The sequence below is a fragment of the Ostrinia nubilalis genome, chromosome 26 (assembly GCF_963855985.1).
Source record: "Ostrinia nubilalis chromosome 26, ilOstNubi1.1, whole genome shotgun sequence".
NCBI classification, from domain to species: Eukaryota; Metazoa; Arthropoda; class Insecta; order Lepidoptera; family Crambidae; genus Ostrinia; species Ostrinia nubilalis.
This window is the reverse complement of record NC_087113.1, coordinates 9,763,364-9,780,147: the sequence shown is the minus strand read 5'-3', so window position 1 is coordinate 9,780,147 and position 16,784 is coordinate 9,763,364. Positions and strand designations below refer to the sequence as shown.

The 16,784-nt window shown below is 38.7% G+C and overlaps 1 protein-coding gene across 7 annotated transcripts in view; it reads left to right on the top strand.

Moving 5' to 3' along the window:
• LOC135084644 (neural/ectodermal development factor IMP-L2-like) overlaps nt 1–15,612 on the top strand; it is a 98,159-nt gene extending 82,547 nt beyond the window's left edge. For 5 of the 7 annotated variants that reach the window (XM_063979414.1, XM_063979416.1, XM_063979418.1 and 2 more), the window contains exons 2-7: nt 7,610–7,769; nt 10,476–10,642; nt 11,962–12,127; nt 12,901–13,097; nt 14,206–14,332; nt 14,892–15,612. In XM_063979414.1, the coding sequence (XP_063835484.1) occupies nt 7,652–7,769; nt 10,476–10,642; nt 11,962–12,127; nt 12,901–13,097; nt 14,206–14,332; nt 14,892–14,941 (825 nt within the window). In that variant the 5' untranslated portion in view covers nt 7,610–7,651 and the 3' untranslated portion in view covers nt 14,942–15,612. The remainder of the gene's footprint in view (nt 1–7,609; nt 7,770–10,475; nt 10,643–11,961; nt 12,128–12,900; nt 13,098–14,205; nt 14,333–14,891) is intronic. The other 2 variants (XM_063979419.1, XM_063979420.1) reach the window with 2 other exon arrangements.
• The last annotated feature ends 1,172 nt before the right edge of the window (nt 15,613–16,784 follow it).

Below are 16,784 nucleotides of genomic sequence, written 5' to 3'. Positions count from 1 at the left end.
TATGTCTTTGGCATTTTATAATAAAATAAAGTGGTAAAAAAAAGTAAAAATAATAAAAAAATATTTAGTTAAAACTTTACACATAATATCAAAGCACGGAAGGCGAACTTAAAGCTTCCGTCAGTCCATAAGGCATTCTCTTTCAGTCAACTTTTGGACCAAACAGAAAATGCGTAAATGGTTATGCTCATCAATCTAGAATTATTGCCTTCGGCAGGATATTTTTATTTTTCTTTTATGTTGCAAAAATAAAAACATACTTTAAATCCCTATTCATTCAATATTCCTTGCATTTTTTAAATTATTCATTAATGCCAAAAAATCGGTAATAAACGCCGAAATTTGAAACGCCTAAAAATAGTCAAACTATTATTAGTTTTTAAAATTAAATATTGATATTTTTGGTGCCAACCTTAATCCGTAGGTATGTTGTAGGTACATTTCCACAAATATCTAGAATTCTTTGGACATTGCGTAAGCCTAGAATAAGTGAAATAATTTATTTAATATTATTGCAAGTTGAAGTTCATGATTGTAAATGTACTGTTGTGTTATTTGTGTTAGTAAAATCAATAAAAAAACTCCTTTATTTAAAATGGAAAAAGTAAGTTGATCTCAAAATGTGCTTGGTTATCATAAATAGAATGCAAAGAAATTTAATAAATAACTAGCGGCCGCCCGCGACTTCGTACGCGTGGATCCCGTTTTACCCTCATAAGGGTGGAGTTTCGTAAAATCCGTTCTTAGTGAGCACCTACGTTCTAAAAGGAACCCCCACGAAAAATTTGAGACTCCTAGCACTTGTAGTTTCTGAGATTTCGTGATGAGCGAGTGAGTCAGTCAGTCAGTCAATCATTGACCTTTCGCTTTTATAAATAGATAGATAATAAAACCAACTAAAAGTATTGCTATAATGTTGCAATGTTGTTTTAAAGATAACAACTATTATTATTTATTGTAGTCCTCAAATAAAATAATATATTTTATGTTTGTAACACAATATTCCAGCGCTCGGCGGGGATCGAACTAGCAACCCCCAAATCTCTGATCGGCAATTCCTACACCATTGGGCTATTACCGCCTCTAATATTTTTTTAGTTTAAAAAAAGCCTCCTCCTTTCTTTTAAATCAGTTAAAATATGTCAGCCTTTTTTGTATAACTGCACAGAAACTTTTTTATAGCAATAATTATGATCAAATAAATTATTGACTTGCTTTTCTTTGAATTTGATCAAATTCAAATTCATTTTCATCAATAATAACTACTCTATTTTTTTTTTTAATTTAGCCAACGACTGTGAAACATTATAAAATTTTTGTGCCAAGTTGGACTCTTTATTGGGCACTTAATTTTTATTGCAACCCCATAAAGATAAAGTAAGGAGCTAAGGGATGGTTTTTACACCCTTAAAAATTCTTCCAGAGTGTAGAGGTTTTACCTTCCAATAAAACCGCCATTGTGCTCCGAGCCTTGTCCGGGGGAATGGGTGAGAGAGCTATTGCTGATTTCATCGTTTTAACAGGTTTTTTCGTCTGGCAACACTGGTTTCCCGCCCTTTTTCCTGCAACATAGACTACAAACCGCGCGAATCATCCCCTCCACCAAGTGTGGGCGCCCATCATGGCGGCCGTCCATCGCTCATTGCTCTCACCAGGGGCAATAAAATGCCCGGACAAGGCTCGGAGCACAATGGCGGTTTTATTGGAAGGTAAAACCTCTACATTGTGCTTCCTCGCCTTGTCCGGGGGAATGGGTGAGAAATGTCTGTTAACACCTGGTGAGGGATAGGTGATTAGCGCCTTGACCATAACGGTACACATATATGTAAATTAATTTAGTTTAAGGTACAAAATTATAACACATTAAATAAAGAAAACTAAACTTTATTTCAACTCTTCATAAAAAAGCAAATATTCATATATTATGGTTATTAGTTAATAACATTATCTAATCATCTAAAGGTAAAAATAAATTTGACATGTTGATAAATTGATTACTCCTAGTATTTCTAATTTCCCTACAATAATGTTTAAGAAAGGTCGAAGCCTGATTCCAATTACCTTTTTTAAGAATTTTGTCAATTGGAACATTGCAAAGCCAATTGAGCGATGCAACAGCTGATCTACTGCTTCCTGGGCTAGCATCAATACCTGCGGCCTTAAAAATAGTTCTTACCCAATTAGCAATTACTGTCCTGGAAGCAGGCTTCGCCTTACCTTGGGTTGTAATAAAAAGTTGCTGAAGTGAGCCTCTTCTCGTAGCTGATAATTCGATGACCTTATGTATCCAATACACTGGGTCCAACATTTGATTTTCGTGGGGGATCAGCTTCCACCCCGATTGCTGATGCCGGGTGGTGTCAGTCTTCGAGCCAAAAGTTGGCCATAGTATAATATTGGAGCCGTCATGCTCCAAATGATCAGAAGACACGTTTAAAAGTGTCAAATCATGAATACGTCTACCTGACACAAGCAATAAAATCGTTGCACAGCGTCGGTTTGCCTCGAATAAAGAGACAACTTCTGGATTATTGTCTTTAAGCCACTGGACTACAAGCTGCGGATCCCAAATTGGCACTTTTTTAACTCTTGGTCGTGTAAGTGTAATAGATTTTAGTACCTGTCTTACGAAGATGTCCTCGCTTAATTTTTTGCCTACATGAGGTTCGCATATAGTCGATATTACCGACTTGTGCAAATGAATTGTAGCAGGCGCCAATTTCTCTGTCAAATGAAGATGTGCTAGAAACTTTGCCAGGTCTTTAGCCAAGGGAGTTGACACTGTGACATTATTCTCCGCGCACCATTTCACCCAGCGGTTCCACGCCGGTTTATATGATAACGTCGTAGACTTACGCCAACCATTAAGCAGCAGAGCCTTTTCTTCTACAGTCCAACTCTGGAGGAGAGAGTCCCAGCTCCAATCAACCATGCTTCCAGAATAAGGTCCTCTACCCTTGGAAGTGAGTAACCTGTGGTCATGTCCACTAACGTCTCGCTCAGGTTCTGAATTTGAACTGGCCCGCTGAGGGCTCTGTTCTGGAGGTCTGGTCTCCAAAACGATTTCGGCCATTTTGGTGCTATCACTATGTATAGGCCGCTGCAACTGTTCAGATGAATTAATACTCGTGGTATGAGAGACGGGGGTGGAAACACCCACCCTAGATTGTAATTCCACTGCCGGCTGAAGGCATTGTGAAACTCCGCTCTCTTGTCCCACGGGTCCATCGACACGTAGCGCTGAACTACGTGCGCTCGAACAGATGCGAAAAGGTCTATCTGTGGAACACCAAATGTCCGAAATAGTTCCGAAGTTACCTCTGACAGGAGATGCCATTCCGGGATTGGTTTTCCTCGAGACATGCGGTCCGCGATGCCGTTGAAGCATCCCGGTAGGTGTTGACATATGACTACCATCTGTAAGTCCTGGATGAGTTGACATACCTCTCGAGTCTGTGCCATTAGCATTGGAGATCTCGTCCCACCCTGGTTGCGTAAGTAGGCCATCGCCGTCGTATTGTCCGATTGGATCAAAAGACAGGCACCGTGAAGGTCGTGTGCACAGGCTGCTATTGCCTTCTGGATGGCAACCAATTCCTTGATGTTGCTGTGCCAGCGCTGTTGATGAGGAGCCCACTGACCCGACAGGTGAGTGTCGTTCAGTAGGGCACCCCAGCCCTGATCTGATGCATCGGTTACAAGGTGATGTGTGACCTGAGGTAAGTGAATTAATGAGTGTTCGCTCACCGATCGACGCCACCATTGCAGCTCCTCTATTACTTCCTTGGGTAGGCTGTGTCGTTGCTTTGGATGTCCCTGGCGTAGGATTCGTAGGTGACTCTGAAACAAGCGGCAGTGTAAACGACCTTGAGGGACTACATAATTTGCGAAGTTCAACCTTCCTAGTATCGATTGGGCTTCCCTCAATGAGCATGTTTTCCTCGTTAAGAGTCGCTGAAACTCCACACGAAGTTTTAGTACCTTCTGCTGAGGAAGGTATTTTCGATTTGAGGCTGTGTCCCATCGAATCCCTAAGAACTCTAGGTCCTGCGTGGGGCACAATATAGATTTTTCGAAATTTAGGATCCAACCTAGTACTTGAAGTAAGTGTACTGCAGCCGAGGTCTGCTGCTGAAGTAGACTTCGGCTCTGGTTCACAATAAAAAAATCGTCCAAATATACTACTACCCTCATTCCCACTTCTCTTAGCTTTTGGGCTAAAAAATTTGTTATCATTGCGAAACATCTTGGTGCGCATGCTATACCGAATGGAAGACATGTCATCTGGTATAGTTTTTGCCTGAAAATCAATCTTAGGAAGCGTCGATGACTTTGAGCTACATTCACGTGAAAGTAAGCTTGTGACATGTCGATTTTTGTCAACCAATCGCCTGGTTGAAGGAATTTGGGTATCTCGAAGTGCGACACAAGATAAAATTTCTTTACCGAAATATAATGGTTTAGGCATTTTAAATTGAAAATTGGTCGATATGATTGATCCGTCTTCTCTATTAGGAACAACGGTGAAACAAAACTGGGACTCACCTGAGCTGGTTCGATTATGTTCGAATCGATCATTTTTTGCACTTCTATACACATTTGTGGGGTATCCGGAGTCTGATAATAATTTAGATTTGGAATAATCAGCGGGGGCTTTTTTACGAATGGTATTCGAAAATTTGAAATCATATTCAAAATCACCTTTGGAGTTTTTAGAGCTACCCACCTCTCGAGAAAATGTTTCAAGCGCCCTGCTTGAAACACTCTCGAGTCAATCATAACGACGTCTTTTGGAATCTCCGCCGTGACGTCGTCCACTAGATTTTTTATTTGAGTCATAAGAGTACTTTCGTTTTCCTCGTGATGACAAGTCTTGTTTTGAACTCTGAACTGATGGTCCGTTAGTATTTCCTCGAAAGGAGGTTAAATATTGATTCTTTGGAGCAAATTTTGGAGGTTGTCCTTTAAAGGAAACATTAGTAGTTTTTGCAAGTTGGGGTTTTTGAAAAACTTTTGTAGGACCACCCTCTTTTTCTAGCAAAGAATTAAATTGATCCGGCTGAAATAAAAATTCCGGAGATGGTGGGATCTTTTTGAATTTATCAGCCGTGAAGTTATTTGAAACCGATTTCAAAAGTTCAGTTCGTCGATTGTTAATGATTGAAGCTCGTTTTCCGCAAATAATTTGCATAATATTGTTAGAAATTTCATTGTAATCCTTATCCTCACAAAATAATTCCTTGATTTTAGCACTAAATTCATCATAGGAGACGGACTGCAAGTCCTTCACCCAAGTCAACAATTGAGTAACATTATTTTGCAACATTCCTCTTTGTAAAAGTATGGCATTTGATAAAGCCGCGAACGTGCGTTCACATGAGGGTAGAAATTTATTTTTATCGTATGGTTTCAAATCGTCGTTCGTTTCCAACTCGACAAAACCAGGTTTAGATAAATAAGATTTTTGTGTATCAATGAAATTAATGTTCAACCAATCAGGTGACCCAAATAGTTGCAATGAGTTAATGATGTCAAATCGATCCTGGTCAGTTTTACCAAAACCAGATTCTTTTAATGTTGTTTGCAAGGATTTTAAACAAAACTCTTTACTACCCTCATTTTGCAATTCTGTTTCTAAGGTGGCCGTGGGTGTACTATCTGTAGCACCCGGCAAAATTGATTGACTTGGGATTTCGTTGTTTTGAACAATATTATGCATAAAATTCGTTAATACTTCAACTTGGTTACACAAATTTTCTAATAAAGTATCGGAATTGTGGTACTTAGCTCTTTTTGCAGAATGCCGCCAATTAGCCCGTTCTATCGAGCTACTTGAAGAAGAGGAACTTGTTGATGGTGCCCTCCGTCTTCTTCGCCTCTTCCGGCTCCTTTCAGCATCACCAGACGATGAGGCGTCCATGTTGAATATTTTTTCTGAATAAACTGACAGGACTTCCTCTTAACCTTGTTAATCCTGCGAAGTTCAGCAACGCAATGAGCGATGGACGGCCGCCATGATGGGCGCCCACACTTGGTGGAGGGGATGATTCGCGCGGTTTGTAGTCTATGTTGCAGGAAAAAGGGCGGGAAACCAGTGTTGCCAGACGAAAAAACCTGTTAAAACGATGAAATCAGCAATAGCTCTCTCACCCATTCCCCCGGACAAGGCGAGGAAGCACAATGAATCACCATCACTTTAATAAAAAAACGGTGTCGTAGGTAGCACATTCCTTGTTCGTTAAAAGTTTTTTTAACTTTCTCCTAAGAAGTGTCGATAAAAATCTTTGACGGTGTTTTGTAACTTGAAAAATAAATGTCTCAGTTGGGAATAGAACCCGCGAGCTTTCGGTGACAGCAGTGACTTAATAAAAATGTTTTCAATCAGATACTTGGTAATTAATTATCATCTTACAGCTAAAAATGCCCACGAATATTACTTATTGAATATTGTTATTAAAATATTGCTAAGTAATAAAACATAACAAGTACTTACCTACATGGTTTCAAAATCAAAAATTAAAATTATTTATTCAGTTTAGACCACAAGTGGCACTTATGAACGTCAAATATAAAAAAGAAAAGGTAGCCCTTATGGGGCACTTTACATGTCTCCTTATCTTTTGGGCCCTACCAGCATCATTTTTGAATCATTTGAAAAATCGAATTGTCTAAGGCTACTCACCACCTTACTTTAACCGTAACTATAACGATAACCGGTGTTTTTGTATAAAGTTTGACAGATTTTTGAAGTTTGTTATAGTAAAGTAAGATCACAATGGTGCAACCCAGCCTTAGATAGAAATACCCTTCACTTGCCTTCAGAGCATCTAAACTACATAGACATTGGGTTATAGATCGTTTCATCCACAAAGACGCGCCCCACCAATTTTTGGTCTCGGTCGCGCGGGGTGCGGGGAGTTTGATCCGAGCAATCCGAGCGTCATTATTGTAGTGTGCGTGTGCACTCATGGCTAATTTAGCGTGTACCGATAACACTCAAACATTTGCAGAAGAATGGTGGGGCGCGTCTTCGTGGATGAAACGATCTATAAAGCTGGTTAAAGTTATTTTATTTTAGTTTAGTTTAGTTATTACTAGCGGCCGCCCGCGACTTCGTACGCGTGGATCCCGTTTTACCCCCTTCATCTATCTTATGCGGTTAAGATTTTTTCATACAAATGATTTTTCCCGCTAACTCCCGTTCCCGTGGGAATTTTGCAATATCCTGTTGTAACTAAGCTTTAAGTTTACTAAGGTACCTGCATGCCAAATTTCAAGCGTTTAACTTAAGCGGTTTAGATTTTTCATACAAAAAGATTTTCCCGCTAATTCCCGTTCCTGTGGGAATTCCTAAGTATACTATAACCTGCCCAGGAGTATGAAGAATAATTGTACCAAGTTTCGTTAAAATCCGTCGAGTAATTTTTGTTTCTATAAGGAACATACAGACAGACAAAAATTTTACTGATTGCATTTTTGGCATCAGTATCGATCACTAATCACCCCCTGATAGTTATTTTGAAAACATGTTTCATGTACAGAATTGACCTCTCTACAGATTTATTATAAGTATAGATAGATTATTAACAGTTCCCTTTGTTTGTTCCAGAGCCCCATCTTGACGAATCTCAACAGTATTATTAGCACCAGAATGTATCACATAGTCCTTTGTTTCGCCGCGGCGCTAGTGTGCTCGAGTTGTCGCGCCGCCAGCGTCAACAAACACCTGAAATTATTACCTGAACTGGAGAATAGTATAGAAGGCAATGGTAAGTTTCATTTATCATCTACATTATTTTAGCCATAGGATAAGTGGACTTACTTATCTCATGCTAAACATAGGCCTCGCCCAAAAAATTTCTCAAAAAACGGTTCTGCGCTGCCCGCATCCAAGTGCTTCGCGGCCTTCACTAGATCGTCGATCCACCGAGTGAGGGGCCTGCCTTTAATATAACTTCCAGTCCGTAGTTGCTCTTGCTACTCGGAAACTTTTCTTGGCAAACGGACAGATTTATGATATAATATACATGCGGATGATGCAGCGAGCAAAAGCTAGTTCCTTGATAAATGTATGTATTTATGAAATTCACATCCCTTGATGAAATCGACAGCAATCCAATCCAAAAATTTATCAATTTTCGAATATACCTTCCACCCTTTATTATTAATTCTTCAGGTCTAGCCAAAGCACCTGAACAATAGTGGTCAAACATAGTGGAAAGACCTCAGGTTTTTAGTGGGTTTGAGCCCCACTTAACCTGGAGATATGGGCGGTCTATTTTCCTGAGTACATCATAAAGGTAGCAGGGAAGCGCTGGACGCAGGCCGCTACCAATCGATCAATAAGGAAAACATTGGGGGAGGCCTATTAGTCCAGTCAAATTAGACATGAACCCTGCAATAATTCGCATACAGCTGAAAATTGGTACGAATGTTCGGAGCACCATTATGAATTAACTGTGAAAAGTCCCCATCGATCCGACGTGTGCTAAAAAAAAAATTCAAGGTCAAACTTAAAAAATACGGGTTTTTGAGATTTTCAGCCAAACGGTAAGTTTTATCACAAAAATATGTATGACAAGGTTTAAGACCATACAAATATCTATCAAAATTGTCTATACACTTTCTCCTAAGAGTCAGCGTTTCTGAGATTCGATGATCCGAAGAGTCAAAAAAGTGTTTTCTTCATAACGGTCTTACACATAAATCCAATGTGATATCGCCTCGTGCCACGACTCAGCATTGTATCGTGATGTGTTGTCGACGTCGAATATAAAATAATCAACCTCAATGTCGTCTGTCATCTATAATTATCGAAAAATGGGTGCAACTTTGACGAAGGACTGCACCGTAAGTTTCTAAGATACGAAGTTTTCGTGTCTATTATGTTTAAGAGCTCTTATATGCACACGTCACTACTCTACTTGTAACTCTATGGTCACTCTTTTAGCCCGACCAAGTTAGACAGTCCAGGTTATAATAATTCACATAGAGCTGAAAATTTGTGTGAATGTTAAGAACACCATCCTGAATGAAATGTCAAAAGTCCCCGACGATCTGTCATTTTAAAAAAAAGTTTTCGAAGACCCAAGTTTTTTGCATTTTTTGGCCAAGTAGTAAATTTACCATAAAAATAGATAAGAAAAAATAGTAGATCATAAAATTATCTATTAAAATTGTCTTTACCCCTTTTTCCTAAGAGTCACCGATTATGAGGTAGAACGATTCAAAAAGTTAGTTTTGATGTTCTCGTTATATGCACATGTTTCCACAACACCTATGAGGGTTATTTGGCGTATTTTTTTTACCAGGTTTCCCCAGTAGGCCTTTTTTAAGATGCATTTGTTATCCTGTTCAATTCAAAACTATTTTAATAGAGTTGAAGTTGTGGACTTTTGGAGTAGTTAACAGAATGCGAATTCTCCAACTTTTTGCATCGTTACCACATAAACGGTGACTCTTAGGAAAAAGGGGCAAAGACAATTTTAATAGATAATTTTATGATCTACTACTATTTCTTGTCATTTCTTATGATAAGTTTACTGTTTGGCGGAAAAATGCAAAAAACTTGGACTTCATAAATTTTTTTTTCAAATGACGGATCGCTGGGGACTTTTGACATTTCATTAAGGATGGTGTTCTCAACAATCACACAAATTTTCAGCTCTATGTGAATTATTATAACCTGGACTGTCTAACTTGGTCGGGCTAAAAGAGTGACCATAGAGTTACAAGTAGAGTAGTGACGTGTGCATATAAGAGCTCTTAAACATAATAGACACGAAAACTTCGTATCTTAGAAACTTACGGTGCAGTCCTTCGTCAAAGTTGCACCCATTTTTCGATAATTATAGATGACAGACGACATTGAGGTTGATTATTTTATATTCGACGTCGACAACACATCACGATACAATGCTGAGTCGTGGCACGAGGCGATATCACATTGGATTTATGTGTAAGACCGTTATGAAGAAAACACTTTTTTGACTCTTCGGATCATCGAATCTCAGAAACGCTGACTCTTAGGAGAAAGTGTATAGACAATTTTGATAGATAATTGTATGGTCTTAAACCTTGTCATACATGTTTTTGTGATAAAACTAACCGTTTGGCTGAAAATCTCAAAAACCCGTATTTTTTAAGTTTGACCTTGAATTTTTTTTTTAGCACACGTCGGATCGATGGGGACTTTTCACAGTTAATTCATAATGGTGCTCCGAACATTCGTACAAATTTTCAGCTGTATGCGAATTATTGCAGGGTTCATGACTAATTTGACTGGACTATATGTTCAGCAGTGGACGTCCTATGGCTGATATGATAATGATGATGATGATGATTTTTCTGGGTCAAAAATGTTTTCCAACCTTGTCACGTTGTCTGGTACTCATAGTACAAGCTTTGCTTAGTTTGGAAGTAGATAACGCAGTGTAAAATATCCAAGGATATTTATTTATTTTTCTGATCCCCAGGTCTCCCGACCAAGCACTCTCCCGCGCGCCGCTTCTTGTCGCTCACTAAGCGGCCGCACGCGACTCATGCGCACGCGCCGGGCGCGCTACTCACGCTGACGTGCGAGGCTCTGGGCGCGCCCGCGCCTTCTGTGCGCTGGTTCAAGAACGACGCGCCCGTCTATGAGGTACGTCGAGCTATATAATTGAACAGGTTTGAGTCTATAATAAGATGAGGGAGGCTTGTTTAGCAGTGGACGTCCTATGAGGTACGTTGTGATCATTTCAGCCAGTCACTACGAGGAAGATCTTGGCCTGCATCTCACCTGATGGAAGGTGATGATCAGGCCGAAACCTGGAATGAGCTTCATCCGGGATGCTCAAAAACAGAGGAACTAACTATCTTGCCTTCAACTGCTGGGACACAACAATGCTGCTTCATTGCATATGAGGTACATCATCGACTCCAACTCGGCTGGGCAGCATTCGGGAAGCTTCGCGACATACTCACGTCCAGAATACTGCAGTGTCTCAAGAGTATTTGATCAGTGTGTGTCGAAAAACACAGGAAAACCAAACCAATAGAGCCCGCGGAATTGCCAAACTTAAACTTAAATAGCAGTGGGCGGAGCACTCAGCTCACAGAGCTGATGGCCGCTAGAGCAGGAAAGATCTCGAATAGTCTCCTGTCTCTCACTAAGCGGCCGCACGCGACTCACGCGCACGCGCCGGGCGCGCTTCTCTCGCTCACGTGCGAGGCTTTGGGCGCGCCCGCGCCTGCTGTGCGCTGGTTCAAGAACGACGCGCCTGTCTATGAGGTATGTTATTAATTTCAGCTAAAACGGAACTATTCCCACCTCTCGTTCCCACCGCTGCAACTCCTGTGTAGCCAGGATCTACAGCTTGACCGCCAATAATAACCCAACCAGTGACGGTGAATGATCAGGCGAAGGTGGAAGCAAGCTTCACCCGGAATCCTAAACCATGGAGAAACTGCTGGGACACAACAAAGCTGGTTCAAGAATGACGCACTGGTTTATGAGGTACGTTAGTTTCAGCCAAATGACGTCCACTGCTGGACAAAGGCCTCCTCCAAGACCCAAAGGCCTCTGTGCTGCCCGCATCCAGGTTCTTCCCGCGACCTTCACCAGATCATCGATACATCTAAGTCCTCCGGCTCGTGGTCGCCACTCGAGAACTTTTCTGCCCCAATGACCATCAGCTCTACGTGCTATGAGCCCCGTATGAGGTACGTCGAGTTAAATCATCATCATATCTGCTGGTATATGAGGTAAGTTAAGTTATATGATCATCATTTCAGCCGATATAATATGTTTACTTGCTTGAATGATAAAATCATCATTTGAGCCAATGGCAGTTCAATGCTGGACTTAATATCCCCTAAGAAAAGCCACAAAGCAGGATCTCCCTATATTTTCATCCAAAATCTATACCATTAACCTTTACTTAAGAAGTCAAGCTAAAAGCATCTCTATTTCCATTCCAGCACGACACAGAGTCAATAGAGCAGATCGACATCAACCCCACGTCTCTTGCGCGTGTCTCTTCCACGCTGCTAGTGACAAGGACGGAAGACACCGACGAGTATACCTGTCTCGCCTCATCAGGGAAGAAGGTGGTCCGAGCTAGCACGATCGTTTACAGCACTGCAGGTGAGCATTACCCACATTTTTGTTTTTGTTTATTACTTATTATTTAACCACAGCAACGAGGATATGTCGTGCCCACAGATCACAGAAACTAAAGCGAGATGTGACAAGGGGGCGTGGTCGGTGTCGCAGCAATATGCCCAAAAACAGAACACATTGCTCGCGATAGCAATGATGACAGCAGCTACGTCATAATGTAAACAGTTTACATTGATTGCGTACTAAAGATTATTCGAACGTTGAGTACTGATACCGCAGTGGATAATGAGCACATATTTTGATTACTTTGTCAAAGTCAAAGTCAAAGTCAAAATTTCTTTATTTGTTTAGACTAATAAATAGTTCTTACAAATCGTCATATGCTCTTAAGGAGCCTCTACATGTCTCATAATCTTTTTACCCTACCAGCGCTTCGAGACCAACATTTGGCAAGTGCTGAGAAGAAGCGCCGCAACAAACTCAGTCACCACTGTCTGCCGGTTAATATAAATAAATAGAAATAGTAGTAGTAGGTACATTCGATTCAGGAGCAGTTCACTGAATTTACCATGCATTCTTGTATGGTGTATCATAAGAATGGGTATACAAGATTGCGTGGTATATTAAACAAGGTAGTGACGTGCTAATATCTTTGTGTGTGTGTATTTCTTATGTGACACTGAGTTTCGAACTCAGAGCATTAGCTGGCATCTCTCTATATCTCTATGGTCGTGACCCACGATTGACGAAATCACGACCCACGGTGACCCAGTTTAACAATCCACCTCAAATTCCAGGAGTAACCCCAGACAAGACCGAGCGCTCCAAGCTCCAGCCTTTCGCCCCTCGGATCCTGGTCACGTACAAAGCCTTCGTGGACACCATAGGCAACTCCATAGTCCTGCCCTGCAAGGCTAAGGGTCACCCGCGACCCCGGGTCACTTGGAAGGACAACAATGGGACCTTTGTGACCAGGGATACTAAGAGGATGAAGGTAATTCTATATTTTCATCATCATCATCATTTCAGCCAAAGGACTTCATTCTATATTTTACGGTTTTGAAATGTTGCTGCTTCTCAGTAAAACAAGCTGTGTGACTATTTTAAGAGCTTTCGAAAAGTCCATGCTATGTTGAAACCACGAATCTTTCTAATTCTTTTTACTTCGAATAGTTTGAATACTCACTAAATTCATACAAAATAATTAATGGTTCCAATTATGTTTTCTATTAGCACTAAAAAAAGCGCAGACACTATTTTCCGCTACGTTTTCAGTTACATATATAAAACCATGTAAAATGATTGTTTCCTTCAAAAATGAGTTCAGCAACATTTCTCTTCGAAATGATTTTGCTCAGTAAAATTTATGAGGATCATTCAGAACTTAGAGATAAGAAGATATTCTTATTCGACAAAAAAAGGGTCACAAAATATGTAAAGTAGACAACACACGTTTTGCAAAATATAACCTACTAGCTTTCCGCCCGCGGCTTCGCACGCGTGAAATTTCGTTTGTCACAGATCGTCATAAATTATAGCCTATATGTTATTCTGGATTATGCACAATAATACTGTAAAGTTTCATCAAAATCCGTTCAGTGGTTTTTGAGCCTATTCATTACAAACATACAAAAATAGGTACAAATCTTTCCTCTTTATAATATTAGTATACAGGGTGTTAGGTAAATGGGTATATGAGCCGACACTAGCCCATGTTAACATGGGCATATAAATGGTATGGTGAACTCAGAAAATTGATATCTCCATTTTAATTATTTTAATTTTCATACAAATCAGATTTTATAAAATTTATTTAGAATGAAAATCAAAAAAATTTTAATGATGATATCAAATTTTTGACTTCACCATACCATTTATATGCCCATGTTAACATGGGCTAGTGTCGGCTCATATACCCATTTACCTAACACCCTGTAGATTTAAACTCCGTAAAATGTATCAAACTATAAAAAAAATTGTAGCAAAATAGCGGCTAATTCAACTACTAACATGCCACAGTATTCAACTTAAAGTCTCATATCACTCAGTATTCACTGGCCCAAAAAAACGCCGCGTTTTTTTAACCGCGCGAAATCTTTCAGGTGCTAAGATCGGGCGAGCTGGTGATATCGTCGCTTCTGTGGAGCGATATGGGCGAATGGACGTGCCAAGCAGCAAATATCTTCGGCACAAAAACCGCCTCTACGTTCTTGTATCCTGCTTTAGTGAGTATGTTTTGTGAATTTACTTTCTATTGTTATTTATTTACTTATTCTGTAATGACATAAAGATTGGTAAATAAGGCGAACTTAGCAAAATGAAAATCAAAAATATTTTATTCAATTTTGACCACTGGTAGCACTTATGAACGACAAATACAGTATAAAAGGTAGCCCTTAAGGGGCACTTTACATGTCTCCTTATCTTTTGGACGTAACATTATTAAGCGTCTATTGCCAGTTAACCTCCCGGTTAAATAATGCGAAATGGATTGGATTAAAATAACTGATTTAAATAAGTAAATTTTGTACAAATTTTAAAATATTAGTACAAATTTTGTTATGATTGATGAGGACATTTTAGGCTCGGATTTATTAAACTTTCTTAAGAAGTAAAACCTACTTTGGACTAGCCATTGGTCTAATAAGCGATGGAACACGCCTATTGGCTTATTTAAATTCAAATAGTAATAATTCTAGCTGTGATAGAAAATCTAGTCTAATCTACTTTCCACGCATGAAAGCTATTTCACTGCATTATTTATTCATTTACTTATTTTTGTTTTCAGGCCGGATGAAACAGCCCGCCACAGAAATTCAATCAAGCGTAAATACTTAACCTGTATGTTCCTGTTAATATAAGTTTCTATTGTTATAAGTTGTTCACACTGACTCGATAAAACGCTGTAGTTTTAATCGCTTTTTTACTTTATTTTCTCAAGAACACGAAACTTTTCTTAAGCTTTGTTGTTTGGTTGTGTTTAATTGTTTATGATTTATTTTTTATTTTACCACTTTTTCTTAAATAAGTGCTAAATATTAACCAGTTTAAATAAGCAATTATTTTTAAATTAACTACCTACATAATAACTTAAAAAATATTCATTTAAGTACAGAGAAGTACAAAATGTTGTAATTCATGATTTATATTATTATTTTATTTGATTTGTATTATTTTATGTTGCATTTTTATATTCTAACTTTGATTATTATAGAGCACACTATCAAAACGAACGTTGTATCTTGCCGTTAAAAAAACGCAGCGTTTTCAAACACAAGTGTGGAAGCCCTATATCGAGTCTGCCTATTTTATTTTATTTGTTATAATATTAAATTATATAGAAACACTATTATGGGTTTTAAAGCCGAATAACACTGTATTATTACGATTACAAATTGAAATAATTATTGTGATCATAATGAATGAAATAAATAATTCTTATTAATAATTATTTTGTAGACTGTGATTGAATAGATGGATACGAGAAATAAATTGAAACGACAATACAATGTATATTTTATTTTAGTATTAATAATGTTTGGGTTTCTAGCAGTTGACTGTACCTACTTATTACTGTTTCTTACAAATTCAGAAAAAAATATACCCTCTTATCTGCAGTCGGCTACTTCAACATTCACATAAAAGGAGTGTCTGTAATTATAAGTTAAGTCATCTGTAAGGACACTCAATTAAATTGATCATACATAAAAATAAAAAGCCCTAGCGGACAGACTGAAGCATAAAATAATTATAATAATGTACCTATTTGATTCTAAAGCACATGTCATTTTCTTTACATTTGACGTTTCACCTTCCCGCTAAATAGTCTGCCATATTGTACACAGATTTAAAAAAAAAATACATGTAAAAGAGGAATTTGCACCACACGCTAAAGCAACACATTTGCATTTTGAAACCTTAAAAAAAATATTTAGCAAATAAAAAAAGCACCACATTTTCTTTACTTTATGACGTTTCACTTTCCCGCCAAGAAGTCTGTCATATTGTACTCAGATTAAAAAACATGCTGGCTATTGAAAAAGAGGAGTTGACACCACTATGACTCTCGTAATATTCCTTAAAGAACCGTACATTAAAAATACCGTAAAAATAAAACTATTAATACCATACTATAACAATAACGTTAACGATATTTATTTTTTTCAAGCTTCCAGTATTGAGCTGTCAAAACGTGATTTCCTCTATTTATTTTGTGTGGCAACACTTCACTGAATAAAAATTTGTGGAGGGTAGCAGTTAAAAAAATTCAAAGTCGAACTGCTACAGCCGCTTCAATTTCTTATTTAGTTTACTTTTATACAATGGGCGATATTTTTCATTTAAACTGGATAATATTTTGTGTTCTAAAGTGCAGTGAAGTGATAAAGATACAAAAATATGGAAACTCTTTGAATGACAAAGTGCGTTGAGTGGTTGACTTGTCGTCAGAACGCTTGCTTGACCATGGCTTGACCCAACCCAATGGCGTCTTGAAACCTGCTTTAAGAAGACTTTATTTCTTACTACGCGACCCATGAAAAGGTAGGTAAGAGAGAATTTTTATGGATTTAACTTGTAATCAATATCAATGTATCACTCGACGTTGAACTCAATTTAGTCCCTTTTGTCTACCGTAAATCATTGGTAGGAGAATTAAATACATTTACAGCGAACTGATAAG